General features: G+C 44.5%; 1 protein-coding gene across 4 annotated transcripts in view; it reads right to left on the reverse strand.

Annotated features, from left to right (window-relative positions):
* DOCK1 (dedicator of cytokinesis 1) overlaps window positions 1-18959 on the reverse strand; it is a 542700-nt gene that overhangs the window by 59820 nt on the left and 463921 nt on the right. For all 4 annotated transcript variants that reach the window (XM_017944437.3, XM_017944438.2, XM_017944436.3 and 1 more), the window contains exons 36-38: window positions 14206-14246; window positions 12955-13045; window positions 9445-9564 (exon numbers count right to left, since the gene is read on the reverse strand). In XM_017944437.3, the coding sequence (XP_017799926.1) occupies window positions 9445-9564; window positions 12955-13045; window positions 14206-14246 (252 nt within the window). The remainder of the gene's footprint in view (window positions 1-9444; window positions 9565-12954; window positions 13046-14205; window positions 14247-18959) is intronic.

The following is an 18959-nucleotide window of genomic DNA, read 5'->3' on the forward strand; positions in this document are numbered from 1 at the left end:
TAGTCACGGGGCTTCATATATCACTTGGGTTATAAATTATGTATCGCATTTGTCAACCTGCCAGGCTGTTTCTTGATTTCAGAGGTGGCTGGTGTTGGCTAATACTGACTGCCTCACTCTGACTGCACTTTCCTTAGAGGAGGACTTCTATCTTTGACTCTCAGCCTCCACAGAGAAGCCTGGTAATTTTCAGTGAAGTACTTGGATTAAGGGCTTTATTGAAAATTACTAGGCCTCAACCAAACACAATAAGACAGACAATTCAGAGCATCTTCAGAAAAGAACACTGGTCTGCCATGATAAAACCAAACAGAAGGCTTTTGGGGGACGCTCAGGCGGGCGGTAAGAATGGAACGGAAAAGGAGCAAGGAGTCATTATTAGCTCGGGAAGGAAGAAACGTAAAAGAATGAAAATGGAAACAGATGGAAATGACATTTTGCAGAGAAAAAGATTAAGAAACCAAGAGCTAGGCTGAAAGACATTCAAAACTTTAAAAAGCGGTGGAAAAGTAAAAATAGAAGAATGATTCCTTGGGGAAGAAATACAGAAAGATAACAGAACATCATTCATAAAACCAGTGTCCAATATAAAACAGCAGCAAATCCATTCTGCCTTGCTGGTTTCTAAGCACAAAGGCAGAGAAACTTTAATATCACCCGATTCCCATCTCTCCCTGCCCCCCCCCGATCTCCCGGGGAGCAAAGAGAGACACCATTGCAGGGGGCCTGGGATGGGGACCCCTGCTCCCTTAACGGCCTGCTCGGCCTTGTCCGGAGGCAAGCTTGTCCCGGATTCTGGAAGCCCCTATTTGCCCTAAGAGGCTGTAGATATTTCAAACAATGAATGAGTTCTAGGATGTATATCCTTTCCACAGAGAAAGTATGTAAATGAAGATTTCCTTAATTGCATACGGAAACGGGCCACGAGGAGACAAGCTGGGCCAGTGGAGCTGTAGCTGGGTCACGGTTTTGCCAGACTGATGTCCCACTCGGCTTCCATTTTATCATCTTGCAAGCCCCAGTGATCACCGGTCTCCAAGCTTAACTGAGGTCTTAAGTCTCCTTACCCCAATACATTTTTAAAACTGGAATTGCATTTTTTTCCCCCTAAAATGAAATACATGTAAGATCGAACCAAGGAAATTCTTGTGATATAAACACTCCAAGGGCTGCGGGCACATGCTCAGGACGTGAGCCTGGTGCACGTGGCGCCATCAGCCAGGTCGGTAAGTTCTGTGGATGCTGACTGTCCTCCCTGCATGCTTGTCTGCCCGTTCGCTCACTGAATAAACTGCTGTAATCATTCGGACGGAAGATTGTTATTTTTAACATACAAGATTCTAGACAGGAAAATCCAGCCCTGGTCTTGCAAGAATCTGTCTCCATCTGATCCATAACCATTGCAGTGAACATGGTGCTAAAGTCAAGTTAGTGTTAGCCTTGGGAAAGGAGCACCCTGATAAAATCCGACTGCAATGCGGCACGTGGCAGAGTGGGGTGGGATCTGCCCCCAGCCCGGTGCTGGGGACAGGTGGGAGGCATGGCCTTTCGCTCTCCCAGGGGCTCAGTCTGGGTCAGGAGGCAAGATCTGTAACAAACAAAATATGCCTCAAATAAGGAACTTTGTGGAAAGTCTGACTGACGGCCACCTTCTTGATTGTGTGCTGTTTGCTCAAGTGCTGGCCAGAATGTGCTCATCTCACTAACAAATGACCACCTTGAAAGTCCCGTGCCTGTGTATGTGTGTGGGCAGGGGGTGTCTGGGACCTGGCTGTACTCACTGTTCAATTCTGCTTTGAGCCTAAAACCACTCTTTAAAAAGCTATTTTAAAAAAATGGAGTGGAGCCCAGGCCACGGCCCAGATCCCTCAGAGGGAGATCCAGAGGTGGCAGCCACAGCCACTGCCTCTGCTCTTAGGAGCTTATGTCAGCACGGGCCCTGGGGACTCAGGGATGGTTGCTGGAGCAGCTGGGACATCGCCTGGGAGCTTCTCAGAAATGCAGAGCCTTGGGCCCCACCCCAGACCAGCTGAATCAAAATCTGGATTTTTAACAAGATTCCCCAGTGAACTCCAAAAGCCAAGAACGTTTGAGAGCAGTGAAATATGCTCAGAAGGCGGGAAGGCAGCCGTCATGGCAGCCGTCACACGAGACAGCAGCAAGAAGCAGCTGGTCCACGCCGGGCCAGACCATGGGAAGATGCAAGGGCTTGGGGATCAGAGGGCATGTTCAGAAGAAGGCCAGATGCTGTGGGTGATGAGAGGGTACATCTGGAGGTTCGATTCCTACTCTAAGAAGCCTCGTGCCAGGTGAGAGGCCTGGATCGCCTGCAGAGGAGATGGGGGAATCCCTGAGGTTTGGGCATCTTTGAAGCAGTTCACGCTGTGATCCAGAGGCCACATTATTAGAAACCCGACTAGTATCTACCTGCAGGAGCAGAAGGGTGGAGACAGGCATGGGGCCTTGGGGAGGAGAGTGGGTAGGCATCTCAGACAGACCCAGGTGAGAGGGACCGAGAACTTACAAGGAGACACAAAGTAAACTGGATCTAGCAGCAGGGCTTCTGCCCAGATGCCCGAGTTATTCAAAAGTGCCCCAGGTAGAACTGGGCCAAGATGCTGCCGATCTTAGAGCCAGTCTGTCAGCGGGGAAGGCTCATATTCCCTGAGGCATGTGGATAGACAGATCCCGAGGAGCAAACGTGACTTATCCTTGCTAAGCCCGGGAAATGAAAAATGAGATTGTAATGGGATTTGTCCAAAGCACAAATGAAAACAACATCACCGAGGGGCAAAATTCTAAATTTTAATAATAAAATACGTATCGGAAAACTCTGTCTTGCTCCAACAAGAAGATGCTGCTTTTTCTTGATTTCTCACACTTTATCTTCGCAGCTACCTCTTTCTACCTCTCTTCTATTTGCCTCATCTGTATTTCCTTCAGGGCCATGTGAAAGCTCCCAAGTCCCCCTTCCCTCCAGGTTCCCACTGGTAACTGCCGTTCTCTTGACAGCTGTCTCACTGCTACGGAAATGACTTTGAGTCACAGGACAAAAAACATCGTATCTTGGTGCTTGTGATTACGCTCGATCATGCTTTCTTCCGTGCCATTTCCACATATATTTTATTCTTTCCAGACTTGGGTCCCCATTTTGTAACTCTTTTAGAAATCTTTAGCTTTTTAAATATTCATGTAGTATAAGGAGTAGATACCAACAGGCACGCAGGCAGTTCCGGCTGCCTGTGAGGCCCCACAGGACAGCGGGCAGCTTCCGCTTCCCAGCCGAATGTGGGCGGCAGTGCTGGTCTGATGATGTTCTTGGCGCTCAACAAGAGCAAAGTCTTTGACTCAGAGCAGCACCGTCCAACAGGAACCCAAGAGGAGCCACGTCTGTGAATGCTGCATTTCCTAGCTGCTACCTTTTAAAGAGTAAAACTAATTTTAGTACTATCGACTCTATCTAAAATATTACTATTTCAACATGAAATCTATACAGACAAATGAATGAGACATCTGGTGTGGGTATTAGTTTGCCAGGGCTGCCATAACGAGGCACTGACTGGGTACTGGGGACCTCAAGTCACATTCGTTCACTTCCTCACTGTTCTGGAGGCCAGGATTCTGCCATCAAAGTGTCTGCAGGGCTGGTGTCCTCTGAGTCCTCTCTCCTTGGCTTGTGGACGGCCGCCCTCTTGCTGTATCTTCAACACGGTCTTCCCTCTGGGTGTGTCTGCATCCTAATCCCTCTTCTTATAAGGATACCAGTCAGATTGAATTAGGACCCACCCTAATGACCTCATTTTACCTTAATTACCTCTTTAAAGACCCTACCTCCAAATACAGTCACATTTTGAAACACTGAAATTAGGACTTCAACATAGGAATTTTGCGGGGATGCAACTCAGCCCATAAGAACATTTGTTTTTTTGTACTTCATCGTAGAAACATGGTTCACACGGGCCCAGTGGCCGCATGTGGTTCAGGACTCAGTACTGGACAACAGTGAGGGTTAGAGTCCTACCCATTAATTGGGAGCTGGTTTCTCTGGTGCTCAGCTGCTCAGAGGGCTTAAAGAGACATCTAAGACTAATTGATAAAGAAAAGAGGTTTAATCAGCTCACAGTTCCACAGGCTGTACAGGAAGCATGGCAGCATCTGCTTCTGGGGAGGCCCCAGGGAGCTTATACTCATGGCGGAAGGCAACAGGGGCAGGCATCTCACATGGCAGGTGCAGGACTGAGAGCAGAAGGCAGGGAGGTCCCACACACTTTTGTTTTGTTTTGTTTTGAGATGGAGTCTCTGTCACCCAGGCTGGAGTGCAGTGGCTGGATCTTGGTTCACTGCAACCTCCACCTCCCAGGTTCAAGCGATTCTCAAGGCTCAGCCTCCCGAGTAGCTGGGATTACAGACGCCTGCCACCACGCCCGGCTAACTTTTGTATTTTCAGTAGAAAAAGGGTTTTGCCATATTGGCCAGACTGGTCTCAAACTCCTGACCTCAGGTGATCTGCCCGCCTCAGCCTCCCAAAGTGCTGGGATTACAGGCGTGAGCCACAGCGCCCAGCTGGTCTCACACAGTTTTGAACAACCCAGATCTCATGAGAACTCACTCACTCTCACGACACAGCACCAAGAAGGAAATCTACCCTTATGACCCAATCACCTCCCACCAGGCCCCACCTCCAACACTGGAGATTACAATGACTTGGGATTTGGGCAGGGACCCAGATCCAAACCATATCAGGGCCCCACACCAATCAAGGCTCTCCTTCAAGTTTCCTTGGGCTGTGTCACCTGCCAGTTAAGGCCTGTGATGACCTGTGGACCATTTAAAAAGTATTTTTCCCCCAAGATAATTGCAATCTGGGAATGGAGTGTGGAAAGGCATGCCCTGGGCCATTCCAACTTCCAGCTTCTCAACCTTCTGTCATGGCCTTCGCCTTATTCCACTGCATTTAGGAAAGGCAGGAGGATGTTATTTCCCAAATGATGGCACATCCCCAAAGCAACCAGGGATACTCAGGCCTCAGCCTTATTTCTTAACAAAAGTGATTCAAAGTCTGGCACAAAATGGCACACTTTGAGCTTCTACTGTGACCCCCTCCCTCCCGCACTGGCCACCTGGTGGGATTCCCCACATCACAGTCACAGGGGTCAGGAGCCCATTCTCTCAGGCTGCTTCTCCTGCAGGATCCTGCCTACCTAAGCCCCCTCTCTAACAGAAGAAAGAAACTCCACGGCAGAGAAACGAGGATTGAGGCCCAATACGTTTTATGAGATGCTATTCTCACATTTCTAGTTGTGGGGAAGTCGAGTTATTTGGGAGACTAGTGTGGACGTTGTCCTTCTCAGAATACATGCATACTTAGGGGATTTCTAGATGAACTTTTGTTAATCTAGATTGGATTGTGCTCTTGATTGGAACCCGACTCACCTGTCTAACGAGCTGTGTGGTGCACGTGGGTGCCGCTCACACTCACCTGCCCCTAAGGGCACTGCTCCACCCCTTGAAGTCTGGGGTGACCATGTGATCTGCTTCAGCCAATGACATGAACACTGTCATTTTGGGGCAGAAGCCCCAGGGCAGGGGACTCCTTGCTGTCCTCTCTGGCTGTGTCCTTCTGTGGCAGAACCTTTGCTCACCTGGGTTCCAAGTGAAAAGGAGGACATGGAGCATGTGTGAGAAACACACCTGAGCTGTTTGGAGCCATGGAGATTCAGAGAGGTTCAAACTCCAGCGCAGGCCATCCAGACTGCTACAGAAGATGAATTATTTCCTACTGCTCTTTTCCCCAGAAAATGTAATACTTGTTGATGTTAAAATGAATTTTTTGCCTTGCAGCTGATCACTCAGATACTTCAAATTTCATTTTATCAAATTCTTTCCAGCACCTGTTCTTCGTCTCGCTTTAGTTTAAGAGGGATAAGGAGGCTTTGTTCCTTTTTAACATTCTCGTGGAAATATTATGGATATTCCGAAGTGGTTTTTCCATCGGTTTTATCAATACAGCTACTATGAAGAAAATCCTCCTGAAACTCATTCTGATTCAAGGCCAGCCAATGATCACTTTGCCATAGCCCTTGTTCTGTCTCCACCAAAACACAGGGACATCTGAGGACAATCCTTGAGTCAGTTTTCCTTTAGCTGCCCATCCCATTTTGTCACTTGAATTTATTTTTTCTAAGGCGGGCTTTCTCAACCTGGACACGACAGGGATTCTGGTCTATTTCTTTCTGGTGTGGGTGCCATGTGTGCACTGTTGGAGGGTTAGCAGCACCTTCTCTTCCCCTAGTCAGGAAAACCCACAATACCTCCTGCAGATCTCAGTTGAGAACCACTGTTCTGAACCAAACACATTCATTTTGCCCTTCCATGTGATTTTTTTGATGAATACCACAATGTAGAAAAAGATATTTGGCTACCTTTGCTAAAAAAAAAAAAAAAAAAAAAAAAAAAACAGAAAAAGAAAAAAGAAAAAAAAGACTTTGTTTTTTGATTTATCATTTATTGAAGGCCACCTGTCCTGCCATCCATGAGCATTTCTCATATGTCAGGAAGCATGTTAAATGTTGACTTTTCATTCATCTGTTCATTCTTTGCACACACATCTATAATGTAATGAGCACGTGCTGTCTGCCAGGCACTGTTCCAAGCATTAGATGCGTGGTGGGGAATCGACGGGTGAGGCTCTGTCTTCACAGAGCTCAGAGCCTACTGGGGAACTCATTAAAGAAACACACAAGCAAATCTATCATTGCAAATGATAGTAGGTGCCATAAAGGAGAAAAGAGGATGTTTCCGTGGCTGGAGAAGAGGTGACATTTCAGCTGACCCAGGAAGGAGTAAGCCCAGGGCACAGCAGGGAGACATTCTTTGAGTCCACCATGCACACGTGGTCCTCTACCACAAAGAAACAGGTAGCCCAGAATGCCAATCGTGCCCAGAATGAGAAAGCCTGGCTTAGTAAAAGCTAATTCAAGTGACAAAATGGTACAGGCAGCAAAAGGAAAACTGACTCAAGCAATGTCTTCAAGGCAGCGCAGCAGAAACCCGCCGGGCAGTGGCAGGAAAGGGCTGGTGCATTTCAGGACGCAGAAGGGCCAGTGTGGCTGGAACACAGAGGGCAAGGGAGGGAACGATGGTGGAGAGGTCGCGGGAGCCCACGCTGGTCAGAGGATGTGCTGCCACAAAGAGAGCCCAGCAACAGCCATCAACAAATGCACACATGCCTTCAGTCCCACGACCTCTGGCCCTTGGGCCTCCCGGCCACCCCAGGGTCCCTGCCTCCTGCCCTGCCCATTCAGTAGCACTGCTCGCCCTTCCCTAGAACACTATGGAGCCAAGAAGCCACTGCAGGGAAGGGTTGGCTGCATTTGCTCCATTTCTTTGCCAGTTTGCTGAGAAACAGGATTCTCCTGGCTAACGTAGTATAATTTCAGTAATTGGCCCTAATCCTCAAAGCTTCTCATTCCGGAGAACAAAAATATATCCTGTTCTACTACAGCAGCGGTCCTCAACCTTTTTGGCACCAGGGACTGATTTCAGGGAGGAAAATTTTTCCATGGACCGGGGTAGGGGATGGTTTCAGGATGATTCGAGGGCATTACATTTATCGTGCATTTTATTTCTATTACTATTACAGTGTAATACATAACGAAATAATTATACAACTAACCATAATGTAGAATCAGTGGGAGCCTGAGGTTGTTTTCCTGCAACTAGATGATCCCATCCGGGAAAGATGGGAGACAGTGACAGATCATCAGGCATTAGATTCTCATAAAGAGGGTGGCCCCTGGATCCCTCACATGCACAGTTCACAACAGGGATCATGCTCCTGTGAGAATCTAATGGTGCTGCTGATCTGGCAGGAGCTGGAGCTCAGGTGGTAATGCGGGCGGTGGGGAACAGCTGTAAAAACAGATGAAGCTTTGCTCGCTCACCCGCCGCTCACCTGCTGCTGTGCAGCTTGGTTCCTAACAGGCCACAAACTGCACCGGGGCCGAGGACCTGGGGTTTGGGGACCCCTGACCTACAGGACTGGGTGTAATTCACAGAACATTTCTGATCCTTATTTCCAAGCAGCCTTTGGGAGCCCACATGCCATTCTGAAAACTTCAGACTTTCTCCCTGTGTCAAGAATGGCAGGGACAAATAAAGGATGCAGCAATGCTTACTCCGAATGTGAGCAGAATCCCAAGCTTGGGACCACGGGGACTGTGTTAAGTCATTGTTTTCTATGGGGTTTGGTTTACGTCAACAGCCACAAAAAGGGGCAGCCATCATCCCTCCCGGGCGTCACTGTACCTGTGGGTAGGACTGTGTCCCCAGAAATATCTGAAGTCCTAACCCCTGGTATTTCTGATTCTGACCTTATTTGGAAACAGGGTATTTGAATGTAATCAAGGGAAGATGAGGACCTGCTGGAGGAGAGTGGGCCCTCATCTAACTGCTGGTACCTCCTAAGGAGAAGGAGATTGAGACAGAGACTCGCATGAGGAGAAGGCCTGTGATGATGAAGGCAGAACTTGGAGCGACGCAGTTACAGCTGACCAGTGCCAGGGACCACCAGCAACACATGCAAAGGAAAAGGCACGGGGCAGATTCTCCCCTGCAGTCTTCAGAGGGGGGTGGCCACACCAACACCGTGACATCAGGCTTGCAGCTCCCAGCACTAAGCTATGAGAATACATTCACGTTGTTGAAAGCCACCCAGTTTGTGCTACAGCAGCCCTAGGATGTGAACGTCGGTACCTTCATAAAGTGTGCCAGTCACTTTTCTCAAAGGAAAATAAAATAAAACAGGTTCTGAAATGAGTTAGGAATCTTGATGAAACCAAAGAAGGAGTTCCAATGTCACTTCGGTGGCAGGTTTCAAAAACTTCTGAAACTGAAACAGCCTTTTTTTTTTTTTTTAATAGTTACTGCATATCTGAATCACAAGAACTACAGTGATCAAATACAATACTGGCTGATTAAAATGACGGCAGGTTTCCTTTTAGTGGAAGTCAAGTGGAATCTATAATTTTGTTTAAGCCAATTAAACTAGAAGCCACCAGGATGAAGCAATATCCATCCTACCATGGGATTAATTCTTCCGTGACAACAGAAAAATGCAAGATGTCAAAGGAATACATTAGCTCTGTGGGCACGGAAACACCTCCGAATCAGTGTTCCAGACTTAGTTCCCTCTGGTAAGGGTTATAAAAATACTTGGTGCTTTTTTAGAGCATCTATAAAAGGGCTATTGATTTTTTTTTTTTTTTAAAGATTTCTACTTTTAAGTGCAAGCTGAAGGAACATGCATAAAACATTTCAATATACAATTTGTAACAAATTTCTGGTTCTGCAAACATCACATGCTAAAAAAACGTGTTTACAACGTTGCAGGTAGGTGCAAGGAAAGAGGAAAATAAGAAAAATTGCTTTTTGTTTGCTTTTTACCTTGCCTTTGTCGAAGTAGTGGATGATTTCCTGGTAGAGCTGCTCCTTTAGCTGTCCCTGCGTGGTGGCCTGGTACCCGTCCCGCTGGGTGAGGTGGGCCACACACACATCCTCCGACCACTAAGGGAGAAGCAGAGCATGAGCGGCCCCGAGGCAGACACACCCAAGGACGTCAGAATGGTGTGAGCTTTGCATCGGACACGTGTGGGGGCCGCGGTTCTGGAGACACGCGTGGCTGCTGTCAACAGGCTGGGGATTGCCAGGGCAGAGCCTCTGTCTGGACACACCGACAGGCATAAAAGACGTGGGGGAGGCAGAGCTGCAGTGGGGTTCACACAAAAGAAAAACCCAGCAGGTTCTGGAAAGCACAGAACTGGCAGCTTGCAAATGCCACCTCCTAATATCCCGGGACAAATCAGGAACCAGGTGATCCAGGGCCATCCCAAGGGCGGCACCCCAGGGCTCTGGTCTCAGTGTTGTGTGGGTTGGCATTTTAATCAACAGCAAAGACAGTATATGGAAAGGGACCGGAAAGGCTGTCAAGCTCCTTAAGGATGGGGAGGTGTCTGCACCATCAGCCATAGGCATGGTGCTGGGCACAGAGTCAGGGCTTGGCCAGTATTCCTGGAAGCATTGGTGCAGTCAGTGTGTGAGCTGAAGATGCACGAGGAGACACGCCAGAGGGAAGGCAAGGCCACTTGACAGATACAACGTGTCAGCTCCTGAACTTGGACTCAACACATCAGTGGCATTAAGTATAGGGTTCAATAAAATTCAGCAGCTATTTGATGAGGACCTGCTGTGTGCCTCGAGCTGGGTCAAAGAGGAAGTGGAAGACGCCTGACCCCCAGGATGGTGCAATTCTACATTAGAGCATAATGACACAGGACAACACTGTGTGAGCTAGGATCGGGCCACTGTACTCTAGTCTGGACAACAGAGCAAGACCCTTCTCCAAGAAGAAGAAGAAAAACAGAACAAGAAAAAGAACACTGCAAAAAAAGACTCCATGAGCACCTAAGGGCAGGAGGCATGTGCTCCCACTGGGCAGCCTGGAGGCTCACGGGAGGACAGGGTGAGCATGCGCTTGCTTACTGCTGGTCCCAGGAGAGGGAGCTTGACCCTGTTTTCAGCCAGGCCACGGAGGGTGCTGCAAATAAGGCACTAAGTGGGAAGCTGGGGTCTAGGCAATGGGGCAAGGCTCCGTCAGCTGCTTACTGTCTTAGCACATGCCCCTCCCCACTTCCCTGAAACCACGGGCCTGAGGGCACCTCCTGCTAGACATCAGGTCTCCCAGGCACTGGGCATGGGCCCTGAATGGCTCCCCCTTTCCAGGAAGGTCAGGCAGGAGTGAGAAGCCTTTAAGTGGTCTGCAAAGTTTTTCACCTTAAAATTAAACTTGCATATCTCCATCACAATTGGACAAACTCTGTAACTTTGAAGTTTGTACAACATAATTGGTCTACTTTTATTGGAGGATGGAGAATAAAAGTAAAACTAGATTCTGAAATGTAACCACAATAAAATAAATTAAGAACAAGCAGGTTCAGAATCCAAATGACTTCTTTGCATTTTTAAATCAGGTTTGCAAATGAAAACATTGACTAGGGAAGGAAAAATCCTCTCTACCTTCCACTTCCACATGGAGATGTAATAATTTGATTGCTAGGTGAAAAACTAAAGCTTTTATCGCTCTTGGTTTTGACGAAAGATATGCCTAACCAAAAAAGATTCTATTTGAGGATTTTCAGTTAACAAACAATAATATATCTGTCATACTGAAGAATTTTCACAACGATACAAATCATGTCCTTTGGTGAGTTGATTAAATAGCATGAATTCACATTTACAGTAATATCAAAACATACTTAGAAAAAATTGCAAAATGTAATGGGGCAAAAGATATGGAGAGAGATTATGTAGAATTCACCATTAAACTGGAAAATTCAGAAGCCCAGGGGAAATGATAATGCAATTGGGCCTATCGATTTGAGCTGTGAAACAAACCATCATGCAGTTTGTGACAAACCCATCTGTACTCAATAAATCCAATGATTAAACAAATGATGCTTTTATGCACATATATATGTTTTACATTCACACACGCATATAAAAGTTTACATTCTGTGAGAGACGGAGTAAGGGTTGAGTGAGCAGTTTGTCAACCCCATTTTAATTTCCCTGGGGTAAAAGAAATATCTTCACATTTGCAAAAACACCTTGTTACTGAAATTTGAGTTTCGAATAAATGAAGGCCGTCAGAATTCAGAGTGTGAGAGCTGGTATCAGATGTACCAACTGAAATCTCCATCCTCATAAATTATGCTCCTTGGGAGAGCCTTACGTGGCACGGGGCCAAATGGGTCCTCAGCCAGCCAGCCTCAGGAGGACAACTGATGAGGCCTCCAGACTGAGCTGAACTCTGTGTGTTTATTTGTAACAGACACTGCTGTTTCCAGGCAGAGGCCAACTTCCACTCCCAAATGTCTCTAGGGCAGCCTGTGTATATCTGTGTCACAGAAGCTAGCAGAAATTTCAGCATCGGGCCAAAGATGGAAAGAGTCTTACCAGAGTTTTACTTCATAACACAATGTCTTCCTGAACTCCTGTTACCTAACTGACACTACTTAATACCCATTTAGTGTAATTTTCTCTGGTTCTCTTTCATTACATTTTTGGTTTTAGGAGGCTGGCCTAGATTTGGAAACATGACTCCTTGAATGAGTAGTCTTGTGGAATGCCACCAAACTAAATTCTAATTCTTGTAACTGTTCTTATTCATCCAGTTCATAATTTTTCAAATTTTTATAAGGATGTCATGAGCAAGATCATCTAATAACTTGCTGAAGTGGTGAAATATAAAACTAGAGGCTGTACAGCAATTTATCCATCCATCCATCCATCCATCCATCCATCCATCCATCCATCCATCCATCACTGTAAACAAAGGAAGTCAATGTCTGAAGCTATCTGAGTAATAAAAGAACCACTAAGAGTTGACAGTTGTCATGCCAGACCTGTGCTAGGAGCAATACTCTTTAGAAGAATCAGGCAGAGAGCGCCAGCAGAAGGTCTCAACGTGAACTGATAGAGTGAAAAGTCGTGATCTGGTCCCTAACTCTTTACTAAGACAATTAGGGGTGTGTCTCACCCTATCTCTTAGTTGTTCTACCAGGAAAATTCCTTCTTGATATTGTTCTTCACTGTCCTGGAGTCCTCTAGTCCTGAACAAGGAATTGTAGAATCTCTAACTTGCTGTCAGCTCACAGCCAAGGATGGGAGTTTACAATGCTTAGTGATCACCTGCTATGACATCTAATTAAATCTGCATTCAGAAGGGACAAATCTCTAACCAAAGTACTTCCTAAATTTTTTTGATTGTATCCTTGCATTTATTTAGTCAATTTCATAAAACCTTAAGTTATACTTACTAAAATTTGTCATGGAAAAATGAAATTCTCAATACTCTTAGAATGTATAACAATGGAATCATCATGTAATTGACATTACCTTAAGAAGCTTTGCATGGAGAAGCAAGGTGTAAGCCGCCTCGGTGTAGTTATCACACTCCTTGTGCAGGTCACAGAGCTTGTACAAATACCTGAGACAAGAAGACAGAGGTATGTTCTTAAAATGTCACTAAATAATTTGTGTTGAGGATTGCAAGAGCTAAATTCTATGTTCAACAGTAAATCACAGCTATACTTTCTTTTTACAATGTTCATAATTCATAATGCCTTAAAAACTTTTGGTACAGAAAGCACTAAGAAAAACTCAGGAAAAAGATAAAGATGATACACAAAGGTAGAATTTTCCTTTAAATTTCTCATTCCTTTTCATTTTCCCTTAAACATTTTTAATGAGACACCCAATGCTTGATTGTGATTTCCTACATTTCTACTGAGTCCAAATGCACAACGAAATCTGTAAAACTACAAATCCATCAGAATAAAGAGCTCCAATGGTTACAGTCAACGTGATCAAAAGAATTTCTTTGCCATAAAGAAATACAGGTAACTGAGTTATTGAATTCATATAGTATGTTTTTAAAAAGGAGAAATAAAAAAACCTATAAATAGAAAATTAGACAACCACACTCAATGTAATAAACACATCACTAAAAACTCATGCTGTGTAGGTTACATCCTTCTCCTAGTGTCCAGAGTGGGAATCTTCCTAATTATTTGACACTAGACTTTAGAAGTAACCAAGAGAGAGGGGCTCAATCACAGTCCCTCACTTCAGGGAGCAAGGTGAGGAGGGAAGCAAAATCCAGCAGGCAAAGCAAAACATTTCTCTTCTTCATGGAAGAAAGACATAAAAAACATGGGACTAGGGCATCCGTTAACTAACAGCACACCGAAAAATTATCACTCACCTATGTCTGGTAAAGTTATAACTGGATTTCTCACTGGATCATACAACTTACTGTGAAACATTAAAATGTATGTGCTTATCTTTTTGCAAAAGGGCCACAAGAGTTGGTCAACAGGGACAAAACACTGTGAAACAATTATTAGTAGTTTTGCTTCTGAGTTGACTAAAGGTGACCACCAAGAACTCAGCACCAGTCTGGACAACACGAGGGCTGCACGAGGGCTGAGAATGTATCCAGGAGCTCCACCAAACTCTACCTTATACGTTTCGCAATTTTCTACAAAATAAACCTCTGTGGCTATAACACATTTCTCAGCATAGGTAAACATACAACATATATTATTATTTATAATTAACATGCAAACAAGTGTGATGCATACATACCTTATGTACATTTCTTCTCTTTCAATTTCTTTGTAGAAATTCTGAAAAACCATAATACTGTCTTAAGAAATCTGTTCCACAAAAGGTGTCACATGCACATTAAAAATTCAAGATACTTCATCTTCTGTCAAACACGGCCAAATGGACCCAGCTCTTTGGATCAGAACCATAAATTCACATAAATTGCAAAACCATCTTACACGGTTCTTCACTTTTATTTTTTGCTAGTCAAACACAATTCCATTTCTACACTGAACACTATAACGACTAAAATCAACTCCTATCACTTGAAAGTCACTTGTCTTTAGTTAAAACAAAGTATTACCCAAAAAGACATGAAGATGTGATATCTTAGCCATAGTAATCTTATGAGAACAAACGAATACATAAATAAATATCCCAAATTTGGGAATAAGCAGATAAGTATCATCAACATGATTTAAAGCTTTCTGGGCCCAGCCTCAGCAAAAAAGACAATATGATAATATAGATCTGAGGTATGAATACACTAGCCAATATATTAAAGACATATATTAAAAGGTAAAGTAAATTTAATTAACACTGAATAAATAATTCACTTCCCCCAGCTGCACTTGCCACGCCTCATGGGGCTAGTGTTACTGTATCAAACAGTATAGACACAAGACCGTTCCATTATCACAGAACTTTCTGGTAGATAGCACTGTTCCAGGCAGACAAACCTTCCAAACCACGGTTAAAAAAAAACGGGCTGCCTCTGAAAAAGATCCCTGTGTATACACACTGATGGAGAAAGCTTAGTTAGTAGATTAAAACCAATGGATTATTTCTACATCTTTACTGGAAAATATCGTCTGGTTGAGCAACCATATTTCTATCAAAATTATATTTCTTAAGGTGAACATCTCCATAAACACTTTAAAACCTTTTTCACACAGGAGCCACCAGAAGGGCACAGAAGTCACCTAACAAGGCCTAAGGTAAGGAAACATCAGAGTCACTTTCAATGTGCAATTTAGCACCTAAAAATGATGTTAGTTCTCTAGAATTGGAGCCTGAAGTAACTAGTGAATATCACCATTACAGAGACATACAATTATCCAAGAAAATGGCGTAGGCTCTTTAATTTCATGAGCGAAACCCAGCATTGCTTCGACAAATGATGTCTCTGAAAAGAAATGATAACTAAGTCTAGAAAATAAGCGGGGGCACATTTAGAAAAATGCACCAAGATTTTCAAGTTTCGTTGCCTCTGACATTTTAATGTCCTCCAGTTCATATGACACGGCTCAGTAATGAGGATATTTTCAGCAGACAACTCAGCGTCGCAACAAAGAGAATCTGCATCAAAGGCAGACGATAAGTCCTTCATTTCCAACTCAATCTCGCCAGTATTTACAAGCCAGGGTTTCACACCAGCCCCTTCTCTACTCGTATTTTTAATCCTTCCTCAGGTTTTGATCATTTTTCTTTACAATTTCACAACGGGAATATCATGCGACCTTCATTCCTCTCTCGGAGATACGAAATGTCTTCTATTTTCTGCCTGTGCTGAGTCCTGTTCCCTTCCTAGGACTTCAAAACCTCTCCACAACCGAAGTACACTCATCTCCAATCCCAATTTCTATATAAAACCTTTGTGTTTCTTACGTAAAGGTCCACGCGGTGCTCCCACTCCTCCTGGACTCCGCGGGCAGCCTTGTCTCTCAAGTCCCCCCACACCAGGGCTGACTGACGTCTGTGCCAAGCTTGCAGCTCAGCTCCCAGAGGAACCCCATTGGGACCGGCCCCCCAACTCCAATCCACTGCTAGGCATTGATCTTTCAGAACGCAGACATCAGAATTATATTTCCATTTTGGACTAAAACAGATACCAAGATTTTAAAAATACCGGACCGCACTCTGCATTTAATTAGCCTTGTCACGGGGCCATGAAGAGAAGTAACCGGCATCTGCAAAGTAATGACAAGTCTACCCGTCTCAGAGATGGGATGTGTGGATGAGTGCACAGAAGAACTAAGTGACACTCAGCAACGTTAGTGACCAATAATTAAAGATGCTCGATTATGAGGTGTCAGTGAAATCCTAGTTAAAGAATTACAAATATATATCCAAGATCCAATATACATGCAGATATCCTTGCAGGGGATGTCTTGGGGACTTAGGTGGCCAAGGAGCGTGACTGCTCGCATCTCTTGCTTTTTCATTTTCATTTTTCTTCTTTTGTTGTTGAGACAGAGTCTACCTCTGCTGCCCAGGCTGAAGTGCAGTGGTGTGATCTGGGCTCACTGCAACCTCTGCCTCCCAGGTTCCAGCTATTCTCTTGCCTCAGCCTCCCGAGTAGCTGGGATTACAGGCACCAACACCACACCCAGCTAATTTTTGTATTTTTAGTAGAGACAGGGTTTTATCATGTTGGCCAGGCTGGTCTCAAACTCCTGACTTCAAGTGATCCTCCCTCCTTGGCCTCACAAAGTGCAATAGGTGTGAGCCACTGTACTCGATCCCATTTTTGTTCTTTTAAGGGCAAAAAAATAGGACGTGAAGGAGCTCACACAGCTTACAATGTTCCACTAACTGTGTTTTGGTAAGAAACCACAAAGCTGGTTCTAAAGAAAACTTGGCAACAGACTTAAAGAGCATCAGTAAATTCTATATTCATTTTATTTATTTAACTTTTTAACTTTAGGCTTCATTTTTTCTTAGTGACTAAAAGAGTGTATTTTATACATCTCTAATATCTATACATCTATGTTCATTTAGAGATGGTTATACATACCCATCCCTATTAGACTCTGCTGCTGTAATAAAAGTACCAGGAGGAAAGGGAAAACCTGACCAGGAAATGGAGCTGGGCGGTGAGTATTTATGGATAGGACACCCAGCTACCTATCTTTAAAACTCTGGTTTCTTGTTTCTCTTTATTCCACAGATTTATTTTCTAAATGAAAAAACGGTGACCGTTGGGATCCATTTTACCATCCCCAGGAAATGGTTAAGAACATAACACTTGACTTTTCACTAAATGACTCAGGACATTCCCATTTGAAGAAAGTTAATAATGTCAGATAGTCTTGAGAACCCTGGGTGTATTTCTTAGTTAAAACTGAGCAAGTGCCGACCACAGTAACAGTACATGGGCACTGAGGCAGGCTCTGAATGAAAGAGGAACACAAGTTCACATTAGAAAGTGTGATTATAGGTTTTAATACAAGAGTTTTTTTTCCTGACCCTAGATTCAGGTGATAAGAGCCCATATTCAGAGCACACCACCATTTCTCCACTGTTCCACGTCCTGGTGAACCTAAGAGATCTTGCTTAAAACAAATAGAAGACTCAATCATCAAAGTCGGAAAACTAAAAAACTTCTTGATAATTCTTCCTTCTGGGCACTTATCAGCCTCTTAGATCCCCTTAAGGATTAGGAGGAACACTAAAAAGTTATGTCCATAATAGGGAAGGATTTTGTAAAGGTCTCCCTTTCTTTCCCATAGAAAAATACTGGTTCCTATTTCACGTCAATTACATTGGCACCATGACAATACATTACTTTGAATGCTGGCTGGAATGCAAGAAGACAGTGAAGCAAGCGCCAGGTTCTTTCCTGTCTGTAAGATCAAACCAACTGACCTGGGGCAGAGCTTGCTGCTGTACCCCTTGCTCAGTCTCCAGGCGAATATGAAGACAAACACAGTCACGGCCCAGACCTCAGGGTCAGACATCAGAGGCCAGTAATTTCGACAGTAGCCTAAGACACTATGATGGATCTGCAAACATTCAGATTTCTCAAGCTCACAGATTCTTCTGTGTCCAGTTGATCGACGAGACCATCAGAGGCATTCTTCGCACTGTTGCAGTGCTTTACCCATCTTCTTTGGTGTTTTATCTACTTTTTCCACTAGAGCCCTTAGGATATTCATCATAGTTATTTTAAATTGCAGCTCTGATGATTTCAAAACCTCTGCCATATCAGAGTCTGGTTCTAATGCCTGCTCTGCCTCTTCACTGTGTTTCTGTCTTTAGTGTGCATTGTGATAACACGTTGAAAGTGAGTATGATGGACTGGGTAAAAGGAATCCAGTACCGGCTCCAGTGGTGGTTTCTGTTCCTGGGCTTCCACTCTGTGGGTCTCTGTATCTTCTTGTTTCTCTGACTTTGGGGTCAGAAGTTTGTCTATGGATCTAAGAAGATGGAACTAATAATTGTTGATTGTTTTCCATTTATTCAGCTTTTTTCTTGTTGTGAGGACGGGAGTGACAATTTGCAAGCTCTACACGCTAGACCAAAAACTGGTTCCTTATATTTAGACTTTTAAGGAAAGGAAAACGTGTTAGAGAAATGCTTATCATTAGCCTAACCAGGTTGTCCAGCCATGGGATGAAGGGGCGAAGACTGCTCATGATCTTTTAGCTGTGAAATTCCTCATGGCAAAGCACAGATCCAGCACTGATACCACAGTCGATGAAAAGTGAAAGTATTCCTTTTCGTTTATCTTTTTAATCCACACAACTCTGGCTTTTTAAAGAATGAATGATGTGTCATGTTCCTCCTGGCACAGAAGTCCATTTCCGTGAGCATAAAGCACCCACAAGTCCACATACAAGGTGGATGTGGCAGTGAGGGCTATGTATCCAAATGTTATTGGCGACTCTGAAATCCAGAGGCCAGTGGCTGGGAAGAGAAGGGAGGTAAGCAGAGCAAAGCAGGAGTAGTATTTTCTTGCATTCCTGCCATGGGACAGGCAAGGAAACTTGAGGAAAGCCCTACTGCGGCCA

The sequence above is a fragment of the Papio anubis genome, chromosome 11 (genome assembly GCF_008728515.1).
Source record: "Papio anubis isolate 15944 chromosome 11, Panubis1.0, whole genome shotgun sequence".
Taxonomy (NCBI): Eukaryota; Metazoa; Chordata; class Mammalia; order Primates; family Cercopithecidae; genus Papio; species Papio anubis.